Source organism: Varroa jacobsoni, unplaced genomic scaffold (genome assembly GCF_002532875.2).
Source record: "Varroa jacobsoni isolate VJ856 unplaced genomic scaffold, vjacob_1.0 scaffold_855, whole genome shotgun sequence".
NCBI lineage: Eukaryota > Metazoa > Arthropoda > Arachnida > Mesostigmata > Varroidae > Varroa > Varroa jacobsoni.
In genome coordinates, this window is record NW_019213757.1 from 22652 (window position 1) to 44786 (window position 22135).

The following is a 22135-nucleotide window of genomic DNA, read 5'->3' on the forward strand; positions in this document are numbered from 1 at the left end:
ATAGACACGATTTCCCTTACAATATTTCTACTCTGTTTAACACAATCAACATTATAATCCTCAGCAGTGGTAGTAGTATGCTTTTTATATCTAATATCAAGTGCTTGATTCGAATTTGTTTCTCATTATATATATATATATAATACGCTGTTGTACGAATAAATACAAATAGTAATAACATTTAAAAGCAATTTTTATCGGTAGAGGAAGATATAATAACGTATTGATACTATTTTAGTAAATCTGCTTTATTTGTGTAGGCTTTGATTTGCTATAAGGTTGTTGCTATCGTTGTACGTATATAGTTATTGTCTATGCGGTTTATTGATGAGGTAAAGCACTTTCATCTTATTGGTTCCATGGGCCTTTCCCAGACGCAAACTTAGCGCGCGTTAGGTGACATTTTAGGCGATTAATATTCAGGCCTTCGTTCACTAACCGTAAAAGTTTTATCCGCATACAGTATTTCTTTGTTAGATGCTTCAGAACGAGACCCCGATACGCACTTAACTGTTTTTTTTTTTTGCAACTCATTATGCCGTTATTGTTATTCCCGCTTTGTTATCAAGCATCTGTGTGCATACGTGTACTGTACGCTTTTGTCGTTTAGAATTAACGTCATTTGTTGCCATCACGTCAATTTATGCTGAAAATTCCTCTAAGCAACGGCCTGTTTGCAAAAACAACGGTCAGTTTTGTCGATTCTGCACGAATCTCTTTAGCCGTTTATTATGTCAAGTGGAAAGAATGTTGGGTCACCCAAGCGGTCCATCAATCTGGAGCGTTTTTTTTAATTTTTGCGCTAGCTCTCTGCTGTGCTCTTTCTGTCTCACCGCAGGTTGTATGGGACGGCAGTGCAGACCGAGGGACCTGCTGTGATGATCGGCCCCTGACCATATGTGAGCTAGGGGTCTGGTTCGATTCGGCCTCAACGAAGAACGAAAGACTCCGATTGATCTTTTGCCCGAATAATTCAGTCATATTTGAACACAGTCACACAGCTGACAATACCCAGAATGGAAAATTTGGTAGGAGCAGCATACATCGAAGTTTTTCCTAACCGAGCGGAACTGTCGACATCCTATCTCCGACAACACTACTGGGTCCAGGACACCATCAGGCAAATTGAAGGACATTCTCTGTCAACTCTATTGTGGGCCGGAGTACAGCCAGTGTTCACTGAATGTTATACACATAATTACTTTATAAGGCTTATTCTTAAATAAACCGCATAAAGATAAAATTCTAAACTATTTTTCTGGCAGATGCGGCGTATCGCGAACGTATGCGGAATGATAGTCGGCATCTTTTTGCTGCCATCAAGAAACTACTAATAACAGTGGGCCTAGTCATATTGGCCTTCTAGTATCTGCAGTTCGAGGCAAGCTGAACTAAGCTTACGCGGAAAATCAAAAATTTTTCTCGTGGGTAAAGCCTTATCTATGCAAGCGCTCATCAGCTGCTAATTAACAGACACATTTTACGGGGAGAGAAAGGGAATATTGTCATTTCTGTTATCGTGGTACTATGTTACGACTCTCTCTGTATGGCTTCCGTGTTCATATATTCTCTCTCTCTCTCTCTCTCCTCTCTCTCTCTATTTCAATGTATATAAATGGCATACGTAACAATTTCGCTATACTTTCTTGGCATCTGTGTTCTATTGCCGCTCGTCGATTTACCCTTATCAGCCACGTCTCGACTCGTAACTATTACTATCCTCACGCGTAACAGAAATGTCGAGTTGGCTGACGTGGAATGGGTTTTCCGTCTGCTGCTTTTAATGGTTTGTTTTTAAGCGCTTGCTTGTGACCAATGTGGGATTCTCTCAAGCAATGGAAACTGCTGTTGATGTTAATGGTTACCCTAGTATTCTTGTAAAAGGCACTAATAGATATTATTCAATTATTTATATATATATATATATATATATATATATATATATATAATTAATATGAGTTATTACGTTGTTGATTGGCCTAATTTTCAGATTACGCTGTTGTGTGGTAGTTGTGAATGGTTCGTTTTTGGAGATTTGTAGCAGTGTCCTTGTTCTAGATTGCACAAATCTACAGGAAAAACAGGGTCACATTAAGACGCGTTGACGTTTCGTCGTTGTTAGAATGTTCGCATACTCTAACCCGCTGAATCGAGCGAACTTTGCCACGAGAAAAGCCCAATGTCGGCGTAGTACCACGGCCTCATCGTTACGTTTGCCCATTTATGAAGCAAAGTTGTCATTCTAATAATAGCAGATTTATTAATATTACTCTCATTACAAGATTAATAATACTCATAAATAATAGTAATAGGAATAAAAATATATTCAGTCTTAATGTAGTGGCCTACATTGAAAGGCAGTTTCAATCGAATCTTGTATACCGCAAGCCAATAATGTTGTCATTATTAGTCAGGGTGCACAGAATGGACCCCTGTACGTATCGCGTTCGAAGAACGCGCTCTCTTTAAACGGTCACCATCCTGCAACCAAACGTACCTATCTATGATAAATCCGCCAGATAGATATTTGCCTCTTTTCGAAATTCGCGCCTACACACGCGCGCTGCGCCATGCATGCGACGCATAGTTCTATTCGAATTATCCTTCTACAATAGATATAGCCGTGTTTAGCGTTGTCCACAATTTCGTCAACTTCCCGCCATGTCCAGATGTTTTATAGAGAACATCTATGTATATGTTCGTGAATTGTTACGCTTATAGCTGCAGTGTGCATTTCCGACGCATGCGTAGTATACAGCAGCACAGACTTCAATGGTAACGATATCCATTACCGTTGTGCTGATTTTCTAAATGATCGCGGTCGTAATCCATTCCTCAATGATTTTTTTTCATCTTAATAATAAGATAAAAGCTTCGTGTCACTTCGAACTGTGGTAAAATTGTTAATTTTAAAACAATGTTCCCTTTTGAAAGAAAAACAATAGTAAACCGGGCTGTGTTGTCATCGTAAAAGTAAGCTTCTGTTAGTAACTGTTTCTGATGTTTTTGTCGGTCGCGGATAACGGACAACTGACGGATGATTCTTCCCACTAATCCTTTGCAGAGACCACCATTTCTATCACTGGTAGAAGCGCGTGCAGCAATCCTCAGAAGGCCGGGCTGGTAGTAATAATGTAATGGTGATGTGAATTAGTCAGTTCTTCGAAGGATCCGTGGTCATCTTTTTTAATTTATATCATCATCATTAGAATTGCGAATGTATTTTATGTCACTTTATGTGCATGTTACTGGGTGTATACCATTCTTTAACAGGGCTGTCGACACATGTGATCAGCAATGCTTCATATTGGGATCGTTACTGCTCTTATATATATATATATATATATATATATATATATATATATTGTAAATGTAGGCAAGTATTTCCCATTTCCGCCAATACGCCATTGTTGCGTGCTTTTAGTAGCTTGCGTCTTGTTGTTGTTTTGCTACATTATTTTTCTTTAAATCTCGCTCTCAAACTCTCTTGTAGGCGCTCGTTTTCGAACGTATTCTTTCTCTACTGGCTTACTGTTCTATGGTAATAATTCAATTTTTTCATTTTATTTTGGGGATATTTTCTTTTTGTCCATCCTCTTCTGCTTTACCCACCCAGCACCGATGGACAACACGAACATTTTCTCCATAAACGTTTTCAAGGCGGCAAACCTCGATCGGTCCATGGTTTCATCAACTTCGCTAGTCCACTTGTTTCGGTACCGGGTTGTGGTGATGCAATCACACGCGTGTAACAATTTTCGGAGACCCAGCGATAGGGAATGGGACACGTAACTCTGGCTGTTTTGTTTTACATTGCATTCTATTTCCATTGCTGGAGTACGCACCGGGATAGCATAGATTGGTTACATGGGAGAGAAAGGGTTTTTAGCCACCAGTACAGTTTTGGACAACCAGTTACAATAATTCTGACCAAAAAGTTATACCATGTCATGCTCAGCGTTGTATCGGCGACACTACCGCTATTTCTTTTGCTGTGACTTCTAACGCCGGGTGCGATCCATCATTCAACTTACGCAGTCACTGCTAGTTCAGTGTGTCCTCAATTCATGATTCTCCTTATGTCTATCATTATCATCTCTATTTTCGTAGATAATTCTGTTTCTTAATAATTACCTCTATTATAATCTTCATCATTAGCATAATTATTGGTGTGTGTATATGTCGTCAATGGCGTTTACTCGAACTCTTCTCTATTCGTCGTTAATAACTTTCTCAGCTTATTCCTTCAACTTCCGGGGCAGTGTGTTAGTTCTTTAAGAGAGTTTCGCACAGTTACGTGCGCTTGAATGTGAGGAAACCTCCCTTTTTGCGCTGCTGCTCATCGGCACTTTGCCCGGCGGGCATCGTTTGCGACTTGCTGGAAGAGCTCCCACCAAATCCGCCAGACAACGAAATGGCTTTTCGGAGGTTACCAAGCCAGATGTTCATCTCGTCGTCGTCCTTTGCTTGGAACAGGAACTCTGCACCGTTCTGACACCTTGAAAAAGAGAAATTATGGAAAAGTGTTACAAAGTTATAGCTCATTGCGATAAAATAATCTAGAAGCTGTGACGAGCGAAACTCTTAACGCGCATTATAAGACGTAAAACATAGTACAGGATATTGAAATCGTATGTATATCTTGTGACGGAAATCTCTATGCCGTAAAACAAATTTTAAGTTTCTATGGAGGCTATATCATTATTGTGCCGACCACCCACTGTCGAAGATTTTCTTTTTATCTACGACGTGTAAACCATGTACGACCACGGATGCTCAGAAAGCAAACCTGCTAGAAATGTTACAAAATTTAATTAGTTTGTGTTTTCTTATCGAACTTATTTCATCAATTTCTTCCCAGTAAATAGTTATGTTAATCAGCAGCTTAGCTCGAATAAGTTCACGCAGAGGCACACTTACTTCAGACGGAATACGTGCTTCTTCTTTTTGTAGTCCGACGCAACTTCGACGGAGGCCTGTGTTAGAACGATCGGCTGCTCACCCTTGAAATAGTTGAACGGTTCAGCCTTCATGTGTTTGGCGTCCTTATAGCAACCTATTTGCTGGACAGCCGGGCTGGCCTTTAGGCCTAGGTAGACCTTTTCCCATGAACGGTTTGCAGCTTTCTTTGTTGTTGATTCCCATTCCTGTTTACGCATCAACGCGCCCTCTTGAAGGTACTCATCCTGACTTCCAGCAGTGCCCGCGGTCGCTCCGAGAGAGGCTGCCGCGACTCGCTGTTCCAGCTTCGCCTGCTCGGCGGCGCGAGCTTTCGCAGCATCCGTGGTATCCTAAAGAGGATAGTAACAATGTTATCTTTAACGACTGAAAACTAATATTAAAGGACTTCTTTCCCTAATTCTATCATACCTGAAGTTTCGTGCAAATACTGCGTCTATGATAATATTAGTATGCCGTTAGTTAGTTATATTATAAACAAATTATTCTAATATATGCACATTATATTAGTTCTACTCTATCACATAACAAGTAGTGAGCAATACCATCCTCTTTATACCATACGTTGGCGTTGTCTTCCGGGAAATCAAATAGCACAAAGTCATTACCTTCTCGGCACGGGCTTTTTCAGCGGCGGCTCGTTCTTCGGCCTCGCGTTGCTCTTCACGCAGTCGTCGGTCTCGATCTTCTTGTAGTCGCCTCTGCTCCTTCAACTCAAACTGCAAACGTCCGATAATGGACAAGATTTTTTCATTGATAACGTTAGTGTTTTGTTCACAATGCGTATCAAATCTGACAAACAATAAGCTGAATTATCTCTAAAGCTGCTCTGTGAAAGGGGCTATAGTTGATGCCCTCCATTGCTTGCCACTAATGCTCATAGCAAGACGAAGGAAATTTTTTGCGGGAAATTAATCCTTAGCGCATATCTGATTTGCCAGCACCTATAGAAACGCTTTCTAACAGTGGGTTTGGGTGAATATTTGAAAGAACTCGGCCAATGTTCAAGCGCCAAAGATGATGACAGCGTTAATAGTGATACTGCTTTCGCCAAACGATCGTGAGGTCAGAAATCTTATCCATACTACCGGTAAGCAGTTGTCTAAATAATTCATTAGTCACACAACACCGCACACGGAACTTCTAAATAGTTTCAGCAACGAACTGGGAGGAGGCCTGAAAGATGATTAGTAATATAACTTTTTTTTTTACTTGAACAACGAAGAGTTGTGGTGATATGAATGGATGATGCTCTTACTGCAACTGGAGTGTTAATAATATTATAACAATTTCTGTTACTATTCGCAAGTTGTCCTAAAGTTGTCCGCTCCAGCACCGCATCTCGGGGCAACTTTACTCGTCTCTGACCCCTTGAACGAGGCTTATCGGCACGACAACGAATAGTTATGAATAATTTTCAAGTAAGCATTCGATAGCCCGTCAGCAGATAGTACTGATCGTTGCGGTGCCCTTTAGTAGCATTAATAATGTTGTCATTCACGCAGGGTATTTACGTTTCCGACGTTGTAATAGCTCGACCGCTTCATATGCATATCAAGCTCACGGAATGCCACATAGTCGAAGAGCGACCCGGTGTAATGTAGAACCTCCGGCTTCATATCAAATCAATCAACCAAAGTAATTTCAGCCTCAGTATGATATACGTATATTATAGTTGGAAATGCATAAACTATGTCCAACTTATATTAAAAATGATCGCTTATTGCCATAGCTAGATAATAAGATAGCCTCAACTTGAGTCCTTAAAATCGACTTAAACCTGCAATACGACGATTTTATTTTCAAAAATCCAGCTTCATAATCGTTTTCGCTTGTCGGGACGGCAGTTTCGAATTATTACCTAGATACGAACACTCCTTGAACAGCTCTAGAAGAATCGTGTATACAATGAACGCCCAGCTTTAATCGTTTATGAACCCCAGTCCAGTTTTACACTTTATATATAAAAATGCCACAGAGACGTACCGTTGTCAATCGTTCAAGGGCAGTGAAGCGCTCTTCTTGGGCAGCCGCGGATTTCTCGAACGATTCGTGTTTCTTTATGAGTTGGTCGACTTCATCGATTGTATGGCCCAACTCCCGGCTGAGCAGGTATGGTTCTTGTGCTATCAGCCACGCTTCCGCCACTGCGGCGTCTCGAGCAAACTGGTACACCTCAAGAACTGTCAGTGAATAACAAACCGGGTTTAACCTTCAAATTGAATGTTACTATTATGCAAGGCATATAAGACCTGATTCACTACCGAAATCCCTTCCGAAACTCAATATTTGTTTGTTTTCTTTTTTCTTGCTATGTTCGTTAAGTTATATTTTGTACTAAAGTCATTCATTATAATGAATTTCTTTTGGCCGACGTTGGCTTGGCGTGCCTAGTTACAATTTCCGGCCCTGGAAAGCCCCTTCTTATCGAAAAGGTCTTCGTAGGAATGCTTTTGCGAGTGTTCAGGTTCGAGGCTTGACTTATGCAGGACCGGGTAAGAATACCAGCCTCGCTGCCGCCTGAGCTGTCGCCTGAGCCTGAGACAATGTTTAAACTTGTGGGTCTATACCCTCTGTAGTGAATCAACCCGAATCTGCGCCGTGAGATATTACTACGAGGGTCATCGAGGAAGAAGTCCACGGTTTAAGTTGACCCTTCCCGTTCTCCCGCCGAAATCCGCAAAGGGCGGACCTACATTGTGGAGTGTCAGCCTTTGAGGTGAAGTACTATATGCAATGTTTCTTTCCATCGTTTGTCGGACATCCGGTTTTCTGTATCACTAACACATTGACTTTATGACCCCTAGACTTGACATTACTGGTCAAGGGAGACGTAAGGTGTGTTGTTACGGTCGCTGTCGCCACTACCTAACGACACTTACTGAGCTGCAAGTGCTCCCAGCGTTCTTCCCATCGATCCATCATTGCTGATCGTTGATTGGTCAGGGCCAACAGCTTCTCCTTAATCTGCAAAGCGAACGATGGTTCATTATCCATTGATGAACAGCTTTGATTAATTTTTTCCAATTATTTTATAATAATGTAACATTCAATATATAATGCTGTGGGTAGGAACCGGCTTGTATACCTCTCCCGAGGCATAGTGGTTCCTGGCGAGCAGCTCCTGCCCAAGTGTAACGCAAGCTTGCATGTTGTCTTCGCGCGCGTCGATCTCCGCCTTCAAACTCTGGTGGTTGTTCATCAGCAGCTCCACACCCGATACGTCCCTATTAGTCGGAATTTAACCAATAAAACATAAATAATAATAGTTTAATTCAAGACCTGCGGCTAAGGAGTCGAATTGTCCACCTTACTGACAGCACATCATACAAAGCATTACAGATTATTGGCTGGTTTGCGTTACTACCGTTTAATATTAATGGATCGTGTGATATTACTAAACAAAATGCTAATCACAAGTACCTTGGTTTCTCTGACGTGTTCATCTGTCTGACAATATCCTCCATCCAAAGCTGAAGGTCACGACACATGTGCAGGAACCTAAACAGGTCTCCGGTATCCGATAGTTTGCCTAGAACAAACGAACACGTCTCAGTTCTTCGCTGTTTTACGAAGACACCACATCATTAGCACCGTCGACAACGTTTAAAGGGCACCCTGACAGATCACACGACCTATAGTTCTCGGTTTATGAAGGCTTGCCTAAACTGTACACAAACAAAAACATTTCCCTTTCTTGTTTTCTTTCCGTAACTACCTTAGGCGCCTCTAGGGCTCAAAGGGCCCAAAAAACATCCCTTATAATTGACTTTCAGCTGCGTCCTCTGCAACACATCTCGGTACCTCCCGCTTTTAGAACTCTTTCAAAGACCCATTTGAGCGCGAGGCTCAATATCAAAAATTTATAGGGATTAAGCTGTCCAAGAAAGGATTAAACAAGTATTCCTGCTGAAGGATCAAAAATTCGAACCTGGACTAACTCTAAGGGGGTCTAAGCTCTCAGCCGTCGTTTCTTACCTCGTCTCGCTTCGCACATGCTAAGCAGCTTTTGCCACGCCTGTGCAACTTCGTGCTCTCTGGCAACAATCTCGCGCTCTCTCTCGCCCGCAAACGCCGCTTGGAGCCGCGCCCCCTCGGCCTGAATCTGTTGTACGTTGGAGCCAAGGGTTTGCAGGTCGTTCTCGAAGTTCAGATGCCTCCTCTGCAGCCGCTGCACCGAGATCGCGTCCCGGCCCAGCTCATCCGACAGGCACTGCTGCTTCTCTACGATACGGCTCAGCACATCACGGCAGTCGTGGAACCACTTGTGCAGCTCCCAGAAAGCCTTGAGAACCTGTGATCGGGTCTCCATGAGTTCTTGGAGGTCGGCCCATGCCTCATTGACCGAGTCTTTCCATTGCGCAATCGTTGCGCTGTCTGAGTGGCCCTGATTAATTTGCTGGTCGCATTGAACGTTAGCTTTATCCACTCTTTCGTTACCGCTGGCGAGGGTCTCATCCCGAAAGGCCTTGAAACGTTCCCTGAGGTTGGTCACGTGTTCGTAATCTTGACCCAGTTCCTGAGAGCCGGCAACAACCTCGCGTTCTGCGATCCATTGCATTAGGTCGTCGATGTCCCTACTCAAACCGAACAGCTTCAGGGCCTCGTTAAGTTTACCTCGTCGCTCTCCGGCCAGATCTTTAAGGCCAGCATATAACTTGTCTACCTTCGATTGTCTTACCGCAATCTGTTCAGACTGCGGGTGCTTTTCGGCAATCAACCGCGACGCCGTCTCTCCGAGCGCACGAACTGTCGCTGCGTAATCTTCAACTGCCTGTTCAAGGTTGGCCTGTTTCTTCATGAGATTGTGTGCACTGATCTCATCCTTGCCCTTATCTTCAACCATCATGTACAGCTCCTGTTCGCTCATCCAGACCTCAGCTTCGCACGCATCAAAATAGTATTGTTGAGCCTTCTCTGATTCGAGCAGCCTCTGCTTGCGTTTTTCGATAGCGTCCTGGAGTTCCCTCCATCGCTGCAAAAGTTCCTCAATAAGTCCTTCGAACTCCGCCGAGTCCTCGTGACCTTCACCAATGAGTTTTCGACCGTTTGAGACGATTGTATCGATTCGAGGCTGATGGTTATCGATTTCATTCTTTAAGCTCTGCTGCTTTTTCTTGAGCATCTGAACGGAGAAAAGCGAATTGCCCAGATCATCGCTGGTGGCCAGAGGCATCTTCTCAGCGATCCACAGCTTCTCATCTTCGATGTCACGCCGGAACTGGAATGCCTCTTTTTTGCGGAGAATCTGTTGCTTCCGCTCGATAAGTGGTTGCTTGAGCTTCGCGAATCTCTCCTCGACCTGGGCTTTCTTAGCTTTAATCTCGTCGGTCTTTTCGGGATCCATCTTTTGCAGGTAGTCGGCCTGGTTTTCTAATTCATCCACCTGTCTGGCCTTCTGCGCCATCTGGTCTTCAATAGCCTGCTGTCTCTGTAGGATCAGATTTACCGAGGTCAGATCCTGCCCGGTTTCGGCGGTAAGCACCTGGTTCTCGAGATCGGTGATCCAAGTGTCGATATCATCGCAAGTTTGTTCATAAAGGACTTGCCGATTAGCGTCGAATAGTTTAACGCCCTTGTCGCGGGTAGTTTCCTCGAGATTTTCAAACTGCGAGTTTAGTTCGGCAAGCTTCGGTTCGATTATAGGAGCTAATTCGGGTTTTTCAGCAAGCAAAGCTTTTGCAGCTTGTTCTACTTGATAGAGGCGATCCTTATTAGATTGGACCTCGGCTTCGAATGCTTGGTGGCGAGTCCATTTACTGTGCACAGTCTTCGCTGACCTATACGTTTCATCCTGAGCGAAAATATTCTTCTCTTGTACCCAGCTTCCAAACTCCTCGCAGTCTTGAAGGATCTGCTGCAGGCTAAGTTGATCCTTGATTCTGTCCATCTTCTGGGCTGCTTTCTGGCGGTTCTGATCGCGTCTCTTGATGAGCTCGTCGCACTTCTTCGCGATTTTATCTGCGCCATAGTGCCGCTCATTACAGAGAGAACGGCCGTACTGCACAACACCATTAATCTTCTCATCATTGGCGTCCATCGTGGTAAGCAGTGTCTCATGCCGCTTAAGCATGTTCTCTACCTGCTCGAGATTGGCTGGCGTTTCTTCTTTGGCCAGTGCATTGTCTTGCTGGTTGAGCAGGATGTCGGCTTGGCGAGCGTCTCGAAGGAAAATTTGCAAGTGTACGTTCTGCGTTAGTAGATGTTGACGGTTCTCCCACATCTGTTTGAGCTCGTTCCAGCCGTCCTGCAATGCCTTGAGACGTTCTCGCAGGAACATGTATTGCGGATCGTCAGTTTGACCCTGGGTGATGCGTTCACCGTACTCCATCATCTTGTGATAATCCTCGGTGTAGTTATCAATCTCATCGCGGATTGCCTGGTGCTGCGAGAGCAGTCTTTCGGCCTGTGTAACATCGGAGGGTATCTCTTCGGAGGCAATGTCTGTTTGCGTTTTTGTAAGCCATGCCTGGAAGTGGTCCAGGTCGCGGAGAAAGCGGTGTAGGTCGCCGGCCTCCTCCAGCTTGGCGTCACGCTCTTTGAGCTGAAGTGCAAACGAAAAGTCAGGCATATTAATGAACATGAAATTTATATGCAACGAAAATTACTCGGAAATTAGTAATACTGGATTTCCGATATGTATACAAACGTTGAGTATCAAGAGAACGCTCTTGTAGATGCAGCTAATCTACTTACCAGTTGGGTGAGCTGCTCCCAGGTATGTTGGATCTGGACAATTTTTTCTTGAATAGTTTGCGCCTCCTCGGACTGATCAGCCTTGATCCTGTCGGCTTCCTTGTCGAGCGAGTCCAGCTTTGCCTGTATGGCACCAAGATCGCGCTCCATGCCGCTGAGTCGCCTCTGTAGCGTCATAATACCAGTAAGATCGTCGCCCAGGTCCTCGGTAGCCTGGATGAGTTTGGTCTTCTCCTCTATCCAGGTAATGGTCTCGCGACACTCGATATAGAACGTCTGTGTGCCATGAGCCTGGTCAATCTCGTCGCGCTTCTTCTCGGCCATCTGGCGCAAGACTCCCCATTGATGGTTGAGCTGGTTCTGGCGCTGCTGAATTTCGTGTGAGTTCGGGTGCTCCACTTGTAGCAGCTGCTTAGCCAGCTGCTTGACAACAGCCACACGTGACGCATTGTTGTTCATCTCACCCTGGAAACCCTGGAAGCGGTGCTTCATTACCTCGAGGTCCTCCATGTCCTTTGTCATGCGCATGCTCTGGAGCATCTTCTCCTTCTCGACGATCCACTGCTCAACACCATCGGCTTCGTTGAAAAGCTTGTAGAGTGAGAGGGCGTCGAGCAGCCGCTGCTTCCGCAGCTGAGCGAGCTCGAGCAGTTCCTTGTAACGACGATCGATGCTACCGAGTCTCTCGAGCACCTCAGGCGACTCGCGGTACTGCTCGCCAAGCTGGCCAGCCTGTTGGTGTAGTTGGTCGATAACGGCAGTGTATTTTTTCAGGTCATCGTTGACGTCCTTGTGCTTCTTCAGAAGCGATTGCACATTAGCCTCATCCCGACCAACGTCTTCAGATGAAACGACACGCAACGTATCCAACATCCATGTGTCGACGTCGTCCGCGTCAGTGAAGAACTGGTGATAGGCCACTGCCTGGTTGAGTCGTTTGGCACGAAGTGCTTCAAGTTCCTTGAGCTTATCCCACGAGTCTTGAACCTGTTGGATTCGCTGTTCGATTTTGCCAGTTTGGCCTGGCGGCTGCTCAGCGATGAGTTCCTTGCCGGACTGGATGCAATTAACTAGCTGCTGTTCATGCATAGCGAGCTCGTTCTCCATCGCCTTGTTCTTACTAATCAGTAGGTGGACCATGTGGAGATCGTGACCAATCTCCATGGAAGAAAGAATCTGCTCTTTCTCCTTGATCCACGCTTCCTCCTCGGCCATGTCCCAGAAGAATTGGCAAAGACGCTTGCTTTGCTCGAGTTGTTGACGGCGCTGCAAGGCCAGCTGCATCAGCTCAGAATAGGCACTCTCCAGATGATTGATACGCTTCTGTACCTGGTCGGGCTCCGCGGGACGAAAATCGCCCTCCTGGTCACCAAGGAAACGTTGGCAATTGTTTACCACAGAGCGGACGCGTTCTCCTAGCACGTTGATGTCGGCCTCGACAAGCGAATGCTTCTGGAGGAGATCTTGTACACTCATAAGGTGCTTTCCTAGATCAGTAGTGGTTAGAGACTTTTTGAGGTCCTCCATCGCGTCCAAAATGTAGAGAATTTCCTGGAATGTCTGCTGCAGACCGATGCAGGCTTGAAGGCGTTGCCGGCGAGCGCGCAGTAATTCAAGTAGGAAGTTCCATAATCGCAGAACGTTGTTCTTACGTGCGTTGATACGATCAATATCATGATAGTTTTCGGCCTCAAGCTCTTGCGCAACCGCGACAACAGCCTGGACACGCTCCTCGTAAGCGAGAATATCGGTTTCGATGGCTTCATGTTTCTTAGCAGCAGCCTCGACCGAAGCGAGATCTCCACCAAAGTTATCCTGCGACACGAGTCTCTGATTCTCACTGAGCCATGTTTCTCGCATGCCGGCCTTACGGTCGAATCGGGCCGCAAGTTGTTCGAGCTTCTCCTGACGAATAAGCTCCTCTCGGAGCGCTAATTCGCGCTCGTGCTCTGCCTTCTCTAGCTGCTCCCAGGCTTTATTGATGTCAGAGATCATTTTGCCCTCCTTAGCCAGATAGGGCTTTTGATTATTGGCCCGCATCTTACTCTGTATCGTGAACAGGAGTACCTCAAGGTTGCTTTTCTCGATAAACTTGCTGGGCTTTTCAGCAGTGCGATACTGGCTGAACTGGGCCAGCTGCTGTTGGACGCCTTGGAGGGAGTTGGCAAAGTTTCGATCGCCGAGAATGGCGATCGTCTGTTCGATCCACCTACAACAAAATATGGGCAAATATCGTTCTGTTACTATTGTTTCAAGACGACGATATCTCGGTTTGTTTGTTTGGGACCAATTGTTATCAATATTAAATATATTTCTATTAATATAAAACGATCATACAAATTACTTAGTGGATATCCCCTGTAATAATGATTATAAGCACAGTTAATGTACACACCTGAGCAAATCGGAGGTAAGCCTTTCGTATTTGTCGATAAGGTCTTCATTTTCCATGGCATTACCAACTGCTTTACCGATACGACGTCCATGTACGGTATCCTGCTTCATCTTCGAGAAGTAGTGGTAATAGGTTACCACGTAGGTTATAATAGACTTCTCATCAGGCTGCTCCACAAACACGTCTTCAGCATCAAGCAGCTTCGTCAGACCAAGCTTGTCTTCGGCTACATTAAACGCGTTATTCAAGTTGTAGATGGCATTTGATTTCGACAATTTGTCAAAATGAATAAGATCCGATCGATGTTTATGGATAAGAGCATTAAATGCTAGGCCATCTCGCCACGAGGTGGTGAAATTTCTGACGTTCACATTTGGATAGCCTGCGGTCTTCATCTGGCACCAAAGTAGAAGGGCATCCTTGGCTGACTTTGTCTCTTGGTTGTCGACCTGTTCGATAGTGATGTCCTGAATTTGGAACCGTAGAATGATGGTCCAGATAAGACCGAGAGTCAGGCGTGGATTGCCGTCGACCACGTCGTGTGCGCCCAAGTTCTCAAACTGCACCCGCTGATCTTTTAGAAATTGCAGTGCTTTTTCAACGTTCTCCAGACAATGAATCTTCATCTTACCTTTGGTGGGTCGTGGCAGACGCTCGCCTGACAAGATCTCGAGTAGCTTGATGAGCATCTTTCCGTCCCGCATATCAATCATGAGATCAGAGATGCGGCAGTTTGCTCGCACGAGATGCGAGTTGACCCATTTGCAGAACGTTTTCGTCTGTACAACCTCACGCTCTTCAGCGAGCGCTTTAATTCGCTGGCGTTCGAAGAGCCTCGAGGAGGAGTTGCCCCCGTCGTAATCGTAGTCCTCAACACCATCCTGCGGCTGATTAGACGCAGGGTCCCATCGTATCGAAATGTCTGTCGTCATTTTGCGGCTGAGCGCGCTCGAGGCCCCCGGTGTTCTGCCGACTCGGGATCTCCGTCGTCGCGCTGTTCCTAAACCCTTTACCTCAACTTCGATCGGGGCACTTCAAGCGGCTCGGTCCGTTCGGCATATGAAGAACAATCAGGTTGCAACAATAAACTCTTTTCGTACAGGCACGCAATTCATCCAAAATGTCTGCAATGCAACAAGATTCAGGGCAGATGCACAACAAGTTGATTCGTAGTTAAAGCAATAACCTTAATTAAATAGTTTGGTGTTGTTGAACAAGCCGAGGGTATACGGGGTTCATGATGTCATGGCTATGCTGTGCTTGAGAACTTAAATTTGCATGGAATCGGTTCTGTTGTAAGCCTATATTCTATTTCGAAGTGCAATAATTTAGATAGAGTACTTCGATAAGAAAGATAACAATGAAGAGGGAGGTTGGTCATCTTCTCCAGTATCGAGTACTCATTACTATTTATTCAACATAGATGCCGATGTTCACTCCTATCACGCTTATTATGATTATTGCTACTCGAAGAAATAATCACCAATCAAATCAAGACAACCCACTTTAGGAAATCATTATTAGGCAACAATTTACAGCATATGTCAAGTAGCCTACAGCATCTAAGGAAGATGGCCGTCGATTTGGGGTATGTAGTTGTCACTGTATATAGACATCTTTGACTATCGTGCTTTGCTCTTCAGTGTCAGCAGCAGGCGGCATTGACTATCATTGTACGTACGCAGTGAAACGTCTGATCGATGCCAAGCTTCACGACAAATATCTACGAATGTGTAGAACTCAGTGTGGATGCGAAATTTCACCTATCGAAAAAAGTGTCTGCACGATTAGCTTGCACACGCTACTGAATTTCAAGCAGTTCGGGTTTTTACTACATTGCCATACGACAACACTTAGTCTAAACATACATTTTCTCTTTCTCTCTTGCCTTATTATTATCTTTAGACGTATTGCGAGGCCTTGGTGTTTTCACGTTATTGCTAATCTTTGTTTCCGCAGGCTAACAACAGACAAGAATGAGCTAAACAATGGCTTCAAGGACGGGCATTAATAATGGATCTGTCTATGAGCGGTGGAAGCAAATACGTAGAATTCACCGAAACGGTTACAGATCGTCGAGTACCTTCCAGCTTGACGGGATCGAGGAAAACCAGTACTGAAGGGTACCAGTCTAGTCCCAGCTCGAAACGACCGGCAGAACCATTGGTGCCGCTTAGCCTCTGTTATACAACAACCGCGTATCGGATAGTTTGCCATATTTGAGTTCATATTATTATTGGCATTAATAATAACCATCCATACATGACTAAACGTAGCTGCCAGCCATCAACGATGTCATAATTGTACCTTTTCATAACAGGTATCTTAAATGCAAGTTTATGAGAGTAACACATCAACTAACCAGCTAGACAAATGCGTATAAATCTAGCATTAGCTCTAACAGGAGCGTTGAATTGCTTTAAGACTCTGCCAATAAGGATGTGTAACGTACAGATGAAAGGCAATTGTATCGAAAGACAGGACACATTTTCACTAAAATAATCCGGTCAAACATTTAAAAAAAAGTGAAACCCTTAAATCTTTTTTGCTTTTACGGCCTCACTTTGATGTCCTAATATAATAATATATGAACCAACTACCTTCAGACGAAGCATACTCAATCGGCTTGCGGGCATCGTCATTATTGGGGGTTGCGGTGGGGTGGTTCAAAGTGAACAGAACTCATGTCCTCCGGCATTGCCTTCCCGAGCTGCTAGAGGTCCTTGGCCGGAGTCGCGTGCTCCCCACATAGCCACACCCAACAGTGTAACCGTTGAATGCACCGGAGCCGCGAATAGGATCGAAGAAATATTCCTGCAGCCATCTTGTTCGGCGAACCGTCATAGCTCGTAGGTTTTCAGGGGGTCAAACGTCCCGCGGTAATGCCCCCGGATGGCGCCCCTTCTGACCGCCTATGACATCACGAGCAGATCACAAGGCCAGACCACGTTTTTATATCTTTGAAGCGCTCTTTTCAGACCATAGGGTTCATATAGGGTCCCCAGTTGACAGCCAAAATATCCATCACGGATGATGTCATTGGTACTAGCATATGGGTGAAAGGTTATGGTCTGGTGTATATATGGCCCCTTTAATTCGTGTCCAAGCTCTGCACCCTTTTTTCTCCCAGTGTAGGCAAGGCAACAAGTCCCTTCCGGTGAATTGACAACCCAGCCTAACCATGTATGCTGTAGCTGTAGTACATCAATGCGAGAAGAATAGGTGGACCGCATAAATAATCATTCCTGTTTTTTTCCATTCGCTTCATATCCTGGCTAGCACCACCAGGCCCAAGAAACGAACTAAAGTGATTTCATGCCTAAGCTCACAAGCTAGTAAACACTATTAGAACTAACCTGCCACAAGTATGCCCGTTACTCGAGACCGAGACCCGAGGGCTCTCATGATGCCCTACTTCACAGTTTAAACTAGTCAACGCACAAGCTGTCGGCAGACAGATTGCTTTGCCCAAAAAAATATGACGGTTCTTTCGCTAGCATAGCTGCTGAGAGGAACAAGGGCCAGGCGTGGAAACAATATTTAGAGATTAGCGTGACTCTGCTCTACAAAGCTCTAATTTTAGTTTATGGCGACGATGATTTTGATGAGCTGATATAGTTGGCGCCAAGCATACCGCAGCCATTCAGTGGCACTAACGGTAGACATGATGATACCAGTGATAGCAGCGTTTTCAAGACACCGCTTGAAATTTCCCTTTCTTCTACATGAGAAAGAGAAAAAGTGAAAATATAACGATTCTTCCCCTTCTTTTGTATACTCACGAGTTAGGTCCACTTGAGACTTGCGAGTAGGCGAAGTTTTTCGAAATTTCCCGTAACGCAAGAGGAGCGAAGAGATTTTTCGCATTACGTTGGACTTAGCCGTCACTACGAGACAATTGTTCCCGGCATGGGGCACGCTTTAACCGGAGATAGAAATAAAATGATCTGGTTATAATCGACATACAATAATCTGAATCTTTTTAAATCAATCAGCATATGTGCTGCTGATTTGTTGTCATTCATTGATTTCAATCTAGGGTTATACTCAATCCTACCATGCTCTTTTGTTGTACTATTTAGCCCATACGATTAATTACTCTGCGGCACTGTGCCACCAAACCAGTGCGTTGTAAAGTTAAACATTGTTAAAGTCTTGCCGATTCCTGCCCTAAAGCAAAATTGAACTCTCACTTCTAATTTTAAATTCAGCTTTACAGCTGAACTGCATTACTTAAAGTAGTGAAGTTCAAATAATCTCGTTAGTTACACCTAAACTGCTACCAGCAGCGATTTCTCTTTGTAAACATCCTAATATAATTACTGGCCTGTGTAGGCGTTAGTATGCAGACAGGACGCACGACGCGCAATACGCCCTACTCGTGTAGCTCTTTTTCAAACCTGTGAGACAAAATACAGTTCTTGCCGGCACACGCCGGAGATTCACCACTTAATAAGAGGCACCCATGTGGACATAGTACCTAGGGTCCATACTGAACGCCCACTACCGTCTTGCACGTTTGGCCCGCTCGCTATCTTACTGGTTGGGTAACCTTGACGACGCGAAGATCAGAAGATGTATTCTCACGTTCATATATCCTTACCAGGTTACGCATTTTTAGCAACCGTCTCACTTGCTACTAAATACTTCAATGGCCTTGGTAAACTCTCGTATAAAGCTACCGCTGTACATAGCTATCCACCTACTCTTCCTTGCAGCGAATACAGCCTAAAGTGCGTTAGTGGAGCTAGTGCGTCAGCGCCGGGCGCGGATGCTGCCTTTGGCCAACTTTATCCGCACTTCTTATCCTTGTCGGTGTTGTTATTGTTATTATTTTATACTGCAATCCGACAAATCCGAATTATCTAGCTGTGCGAAATCGATCAACTCTAATGACATCGTGACAAATAGTGCTATACGTAAAGAATGAGTCTCATAACCAAGCCAAAAATGGGTTACATGGCTGGCTAATTAATGGTGGGTTAATCAACACGCGCAGACAACCCATTATTTATTTACGACAATAGCTTTAGTTCAGGAATGGAACTGCATACAACGGAAGCCCAATATTTTACCATACGGTTAGCAACCATTGTACCTATGTGCAGATGGCCTAGATCTGTCCGCAGATGGTAATGCGTACCAAAGACGGAAGAATGAAGTAGGTGCGTTTTTTTGCTACGTATGATATTCCACGAAACAACGCCGTTCTGTCGGTCTCGACTATGTCGATTGACAGCGATCTACGAAGGTAGTTTTAAGTGGATGCAACGAACGAATTACTGCATTTTGCTATGGTTCACGTAGAAGAAAGACGTCTGTAAGTCTGCGAGTCTCTCTATAGTTATGTCTATTATAGGCATATTTTACACGACTATGATGGTATGTTACCAAATAGAAGGACCAACATTAGATATAATGGCTGGATCAAAAACAAGAGGAAGCATCCTTATTTTAAACAAGTACATGGTATGGACGGTTCCACCGTTTGAACGCTTCGTCGCTAGCTTTTTCCCTATTCCCACGAGCTGTTAAGAATCTGCCCGTGAGAGTATGAAAGGGCCCCAAGCAGATTGAGCCGCTTCTTACTATTGTCCCATCTTTCAAGTCGAGAAAAAGTGTTGCTCTTGTCAATTGTTCTAGCAGCACCCAAAGGTTTCCTAGAAGAGAATTAACTACCAGCTAGCGCTGTTGGCGTGCCTCTACAAGTAATAGTCCTTGATGCCAGTGCTACAGTAGAAGCAATATGATATTAGCGAATGGCAAGCGTAGAAAGAACTCCATGCCTCGCCTTAATCGTACGCCTCCTCAGTATTACCTAAGAAAATATACTGGTGTGTCATTATATGTGAATCTCTAACCCTCTTTGCAGTGAATTTCTATACGCAAGTTGGACCAAGCCGCTACTGTGCGAGGTGCCCTCCCTTACTTCAGGCACTGGAGGCCCTACGGAATAAAATACGGAACTCAGTTCGTAGGACTGTTAAATCCTTGTAGTTAGACGTGGGCACAGGGAAACTGAGCAGATCTGCTGTAATCACAAACCCGTTCACAAAAGCCTGTACTATTAACCTACGATTTGATTTAGTTGTATCAAATGGTTACCTATAAGAATATTCGCATTTTCAACACCAAATAATCAGAGTAATTTAAATGAAAGCTGTTTTGCTGAGGCTCAGCGAGACAGTTTTTTTATACAATGCAATGCCATGACTATCAGTACGACATCATATCAACAACCGGGATAGTTAGTCTTAGTAGGTATTGATTAGGTAGAATGACTAACACCACGCACATGCATACACACACAACAATTTTTACTGATCGACTATTTCAGGATGAAGCATATCAACTATATACTGAAGTCGGCATACTTCAAATTATAAAAACTCAGAAAAGCTAATATTTCACTGGATTAACCTGTTTCGACAAACGTTACGAAGCGAGACTGAGTTCAGCGAAGCAACATCCGTCTCAGCTAATTAGACGTAAAAAGCCCTCGACGCATGCCGGCTTCCGAAAAGCGCAAGGCGCTAAGCTTAACGCTACTTACTTCAGTGACGTCACTACCATAACTTCCTATGACAGACTCTATTGGCTGAATGAGATGTTATCGAAGCTAAATAAAATGATAGAAAAGCCTGAGTGATGTTACTCTCAGAAGCTCAGCTTAAAAACAGAATAGACATAAAACAACGCCAACTGAGAGACGTTTATATAGAAATAAACCGCGACACTAGTTCCGTCCCCTCGTAGTTCACCACCGACCAAACCCTCCGGTAGCTACAACGCTATAGAAAGCTCTAGCTATCCGAACTTTTGTCCGTGGTGTCACCATTCAGCGCTCGCAGAACGACTGCCTTCTTTCTCATTCATGTAAAACGAATCTCGCTTGTTCGTTCTCTCGATTAAGAGACCCCGCCCAACATCGCCCGCTTTACCGCGATCTTCTAATGAAGCCATAGGTATAAACAGGAAGACAGAAACAAAAAACGTCATCGAATCGACTGTAGCTTTCTGCTGTTGCTGTACAGTCTGGAGATCTCCTCGGGTAACCAAATGGAGATAAGGTTGGGCAGGGCTTTACTCAATCAGCTTGGCGACTATGGCGGCCCTGGGAAGCATCGTAGTCATTGTCACTATAATAATTTCACTTATCCGCTGAACGTGGGATGCAGCGACAACGTTTGGTCGTCTTTTCGTGGTCGATTGTCTAGCTAACGCGCGCGTGTCTAGGCCATTTACTTAATATTAAACGGCCATTAACCAGTAATTTTCGTTTTATTCCGTGGTACTTGCTGAATTCTTGCCTTTTGATGATATTCATGATAAACACGTTGGGGCAGGCTGTTGTACACACTATGAAAAAGGCAAATCAACTAAAGATAATAGTACCAATAATAATTATCAATGAAATACTGAAACATATGTTCGACTACTATTCGATCCCTGGACGATACACATCTTGGTAACTAGCTATCATAGAATACATAAGGCGTTAGACAATACGTATTGCTCGAAACAATCATAAAAAAAGATTCATGAAACAACGATAATCATTTTTTGACAGTTAAATATTTTTTATTTATGTCCAAAACGATCCAGATAAAAACAAGACCATCGCGATCGCGAGGGACTTCTATTACATCGGTACCCCGTTATCACGTTGACTTTTCAGAAGGAGAAAGGAAGTGAAGTATTGTGTCTGAGGAAAAAGTCTATTCCAGTCCTGTGCTGTTGAGACAGTGGAGTAACGTGAGTTCCCAACCGAAGGCCGAAGGTGGGCTCTGTCGCCTGGTCGAAGCAAGTGGTCAATAGGCATCGCCCTAAACCAGGTGTACTCCAAAATCTGCTTGATACAGCATTGCATGCTAGGGAAGAGGAAAGGCAAGAGTCATTTAGAACATGGCAAGCTATGGCAGTATTAAAACGCAACAAAATCGTCGGTTGAAAATTCTGGTAAAAGACCGGTGGAGTTCGAGTAGCGGCTTTAAGACGCATTTTCTTGACATTATGTGCTGGTGGAACGTAAAACGGTCCTATAAATGCTAAAAATATGAGCTTAAGTAAATGATTCTGCTAATT

General features: G+C 44.3%; 1 protein-coding gene across 3 annotated transcripts in view; it reads right to left on the reverse strand.

Annotated features, from left to right (window-relative positions):
• Positions 1–2234: 2234 nt before the first annotated feature.
• Positions 2235–22135, reverse strand: part of beta-Spec (spectrin beta chain) — a 36668-nt gene continuing 16767 nt past the window's right edge. For 2 of the 3 annotated variants that reach the window (XM_086970071.1, XM_086970072.1), the window contains exons 2-12: positions 14051–15174; positions 11656–13864; positions 8938–11503; positions 8383–8491; positions 8048–8186; positions 7842–7926; positions 6946–7142; positions 6474–6572; positions 5568–5678; positions 4921–5291; positions 2235–4498 (exon numbers count right to left, since the gene is read on the reverse strand). In XM_086970071.1, coding sequence (XP_086826197.1) covers positions 4294–4498; positions 4921–5291; positions 5568–5678; positions 6474–6572; positions 6946–7142; positions 7842–7926; positions 8048–8186; positions 8383–8491; positions 8938–11503; positions 11656–13864; positions 14051–14982 — 7023 coding nt within the window. In that variant the 5' untranslated portion in view covers positions 14983–15174 and the 3' untranslated portion in view covers positions 2235–4293. The remainder of the gene's footprint in view (positions 4499–4920; positions 5292–5567; positions 5679–6473; positions 6573–6945; positions 7143–7841; positions 7927–8047; positions 8187–8382; positions 8492–8937; positions 11504–11655; positions 13865–14050; positions 15175–22135) is intronic. The other variant, XM_086970073.1, reaches the window with a different exon arrangement.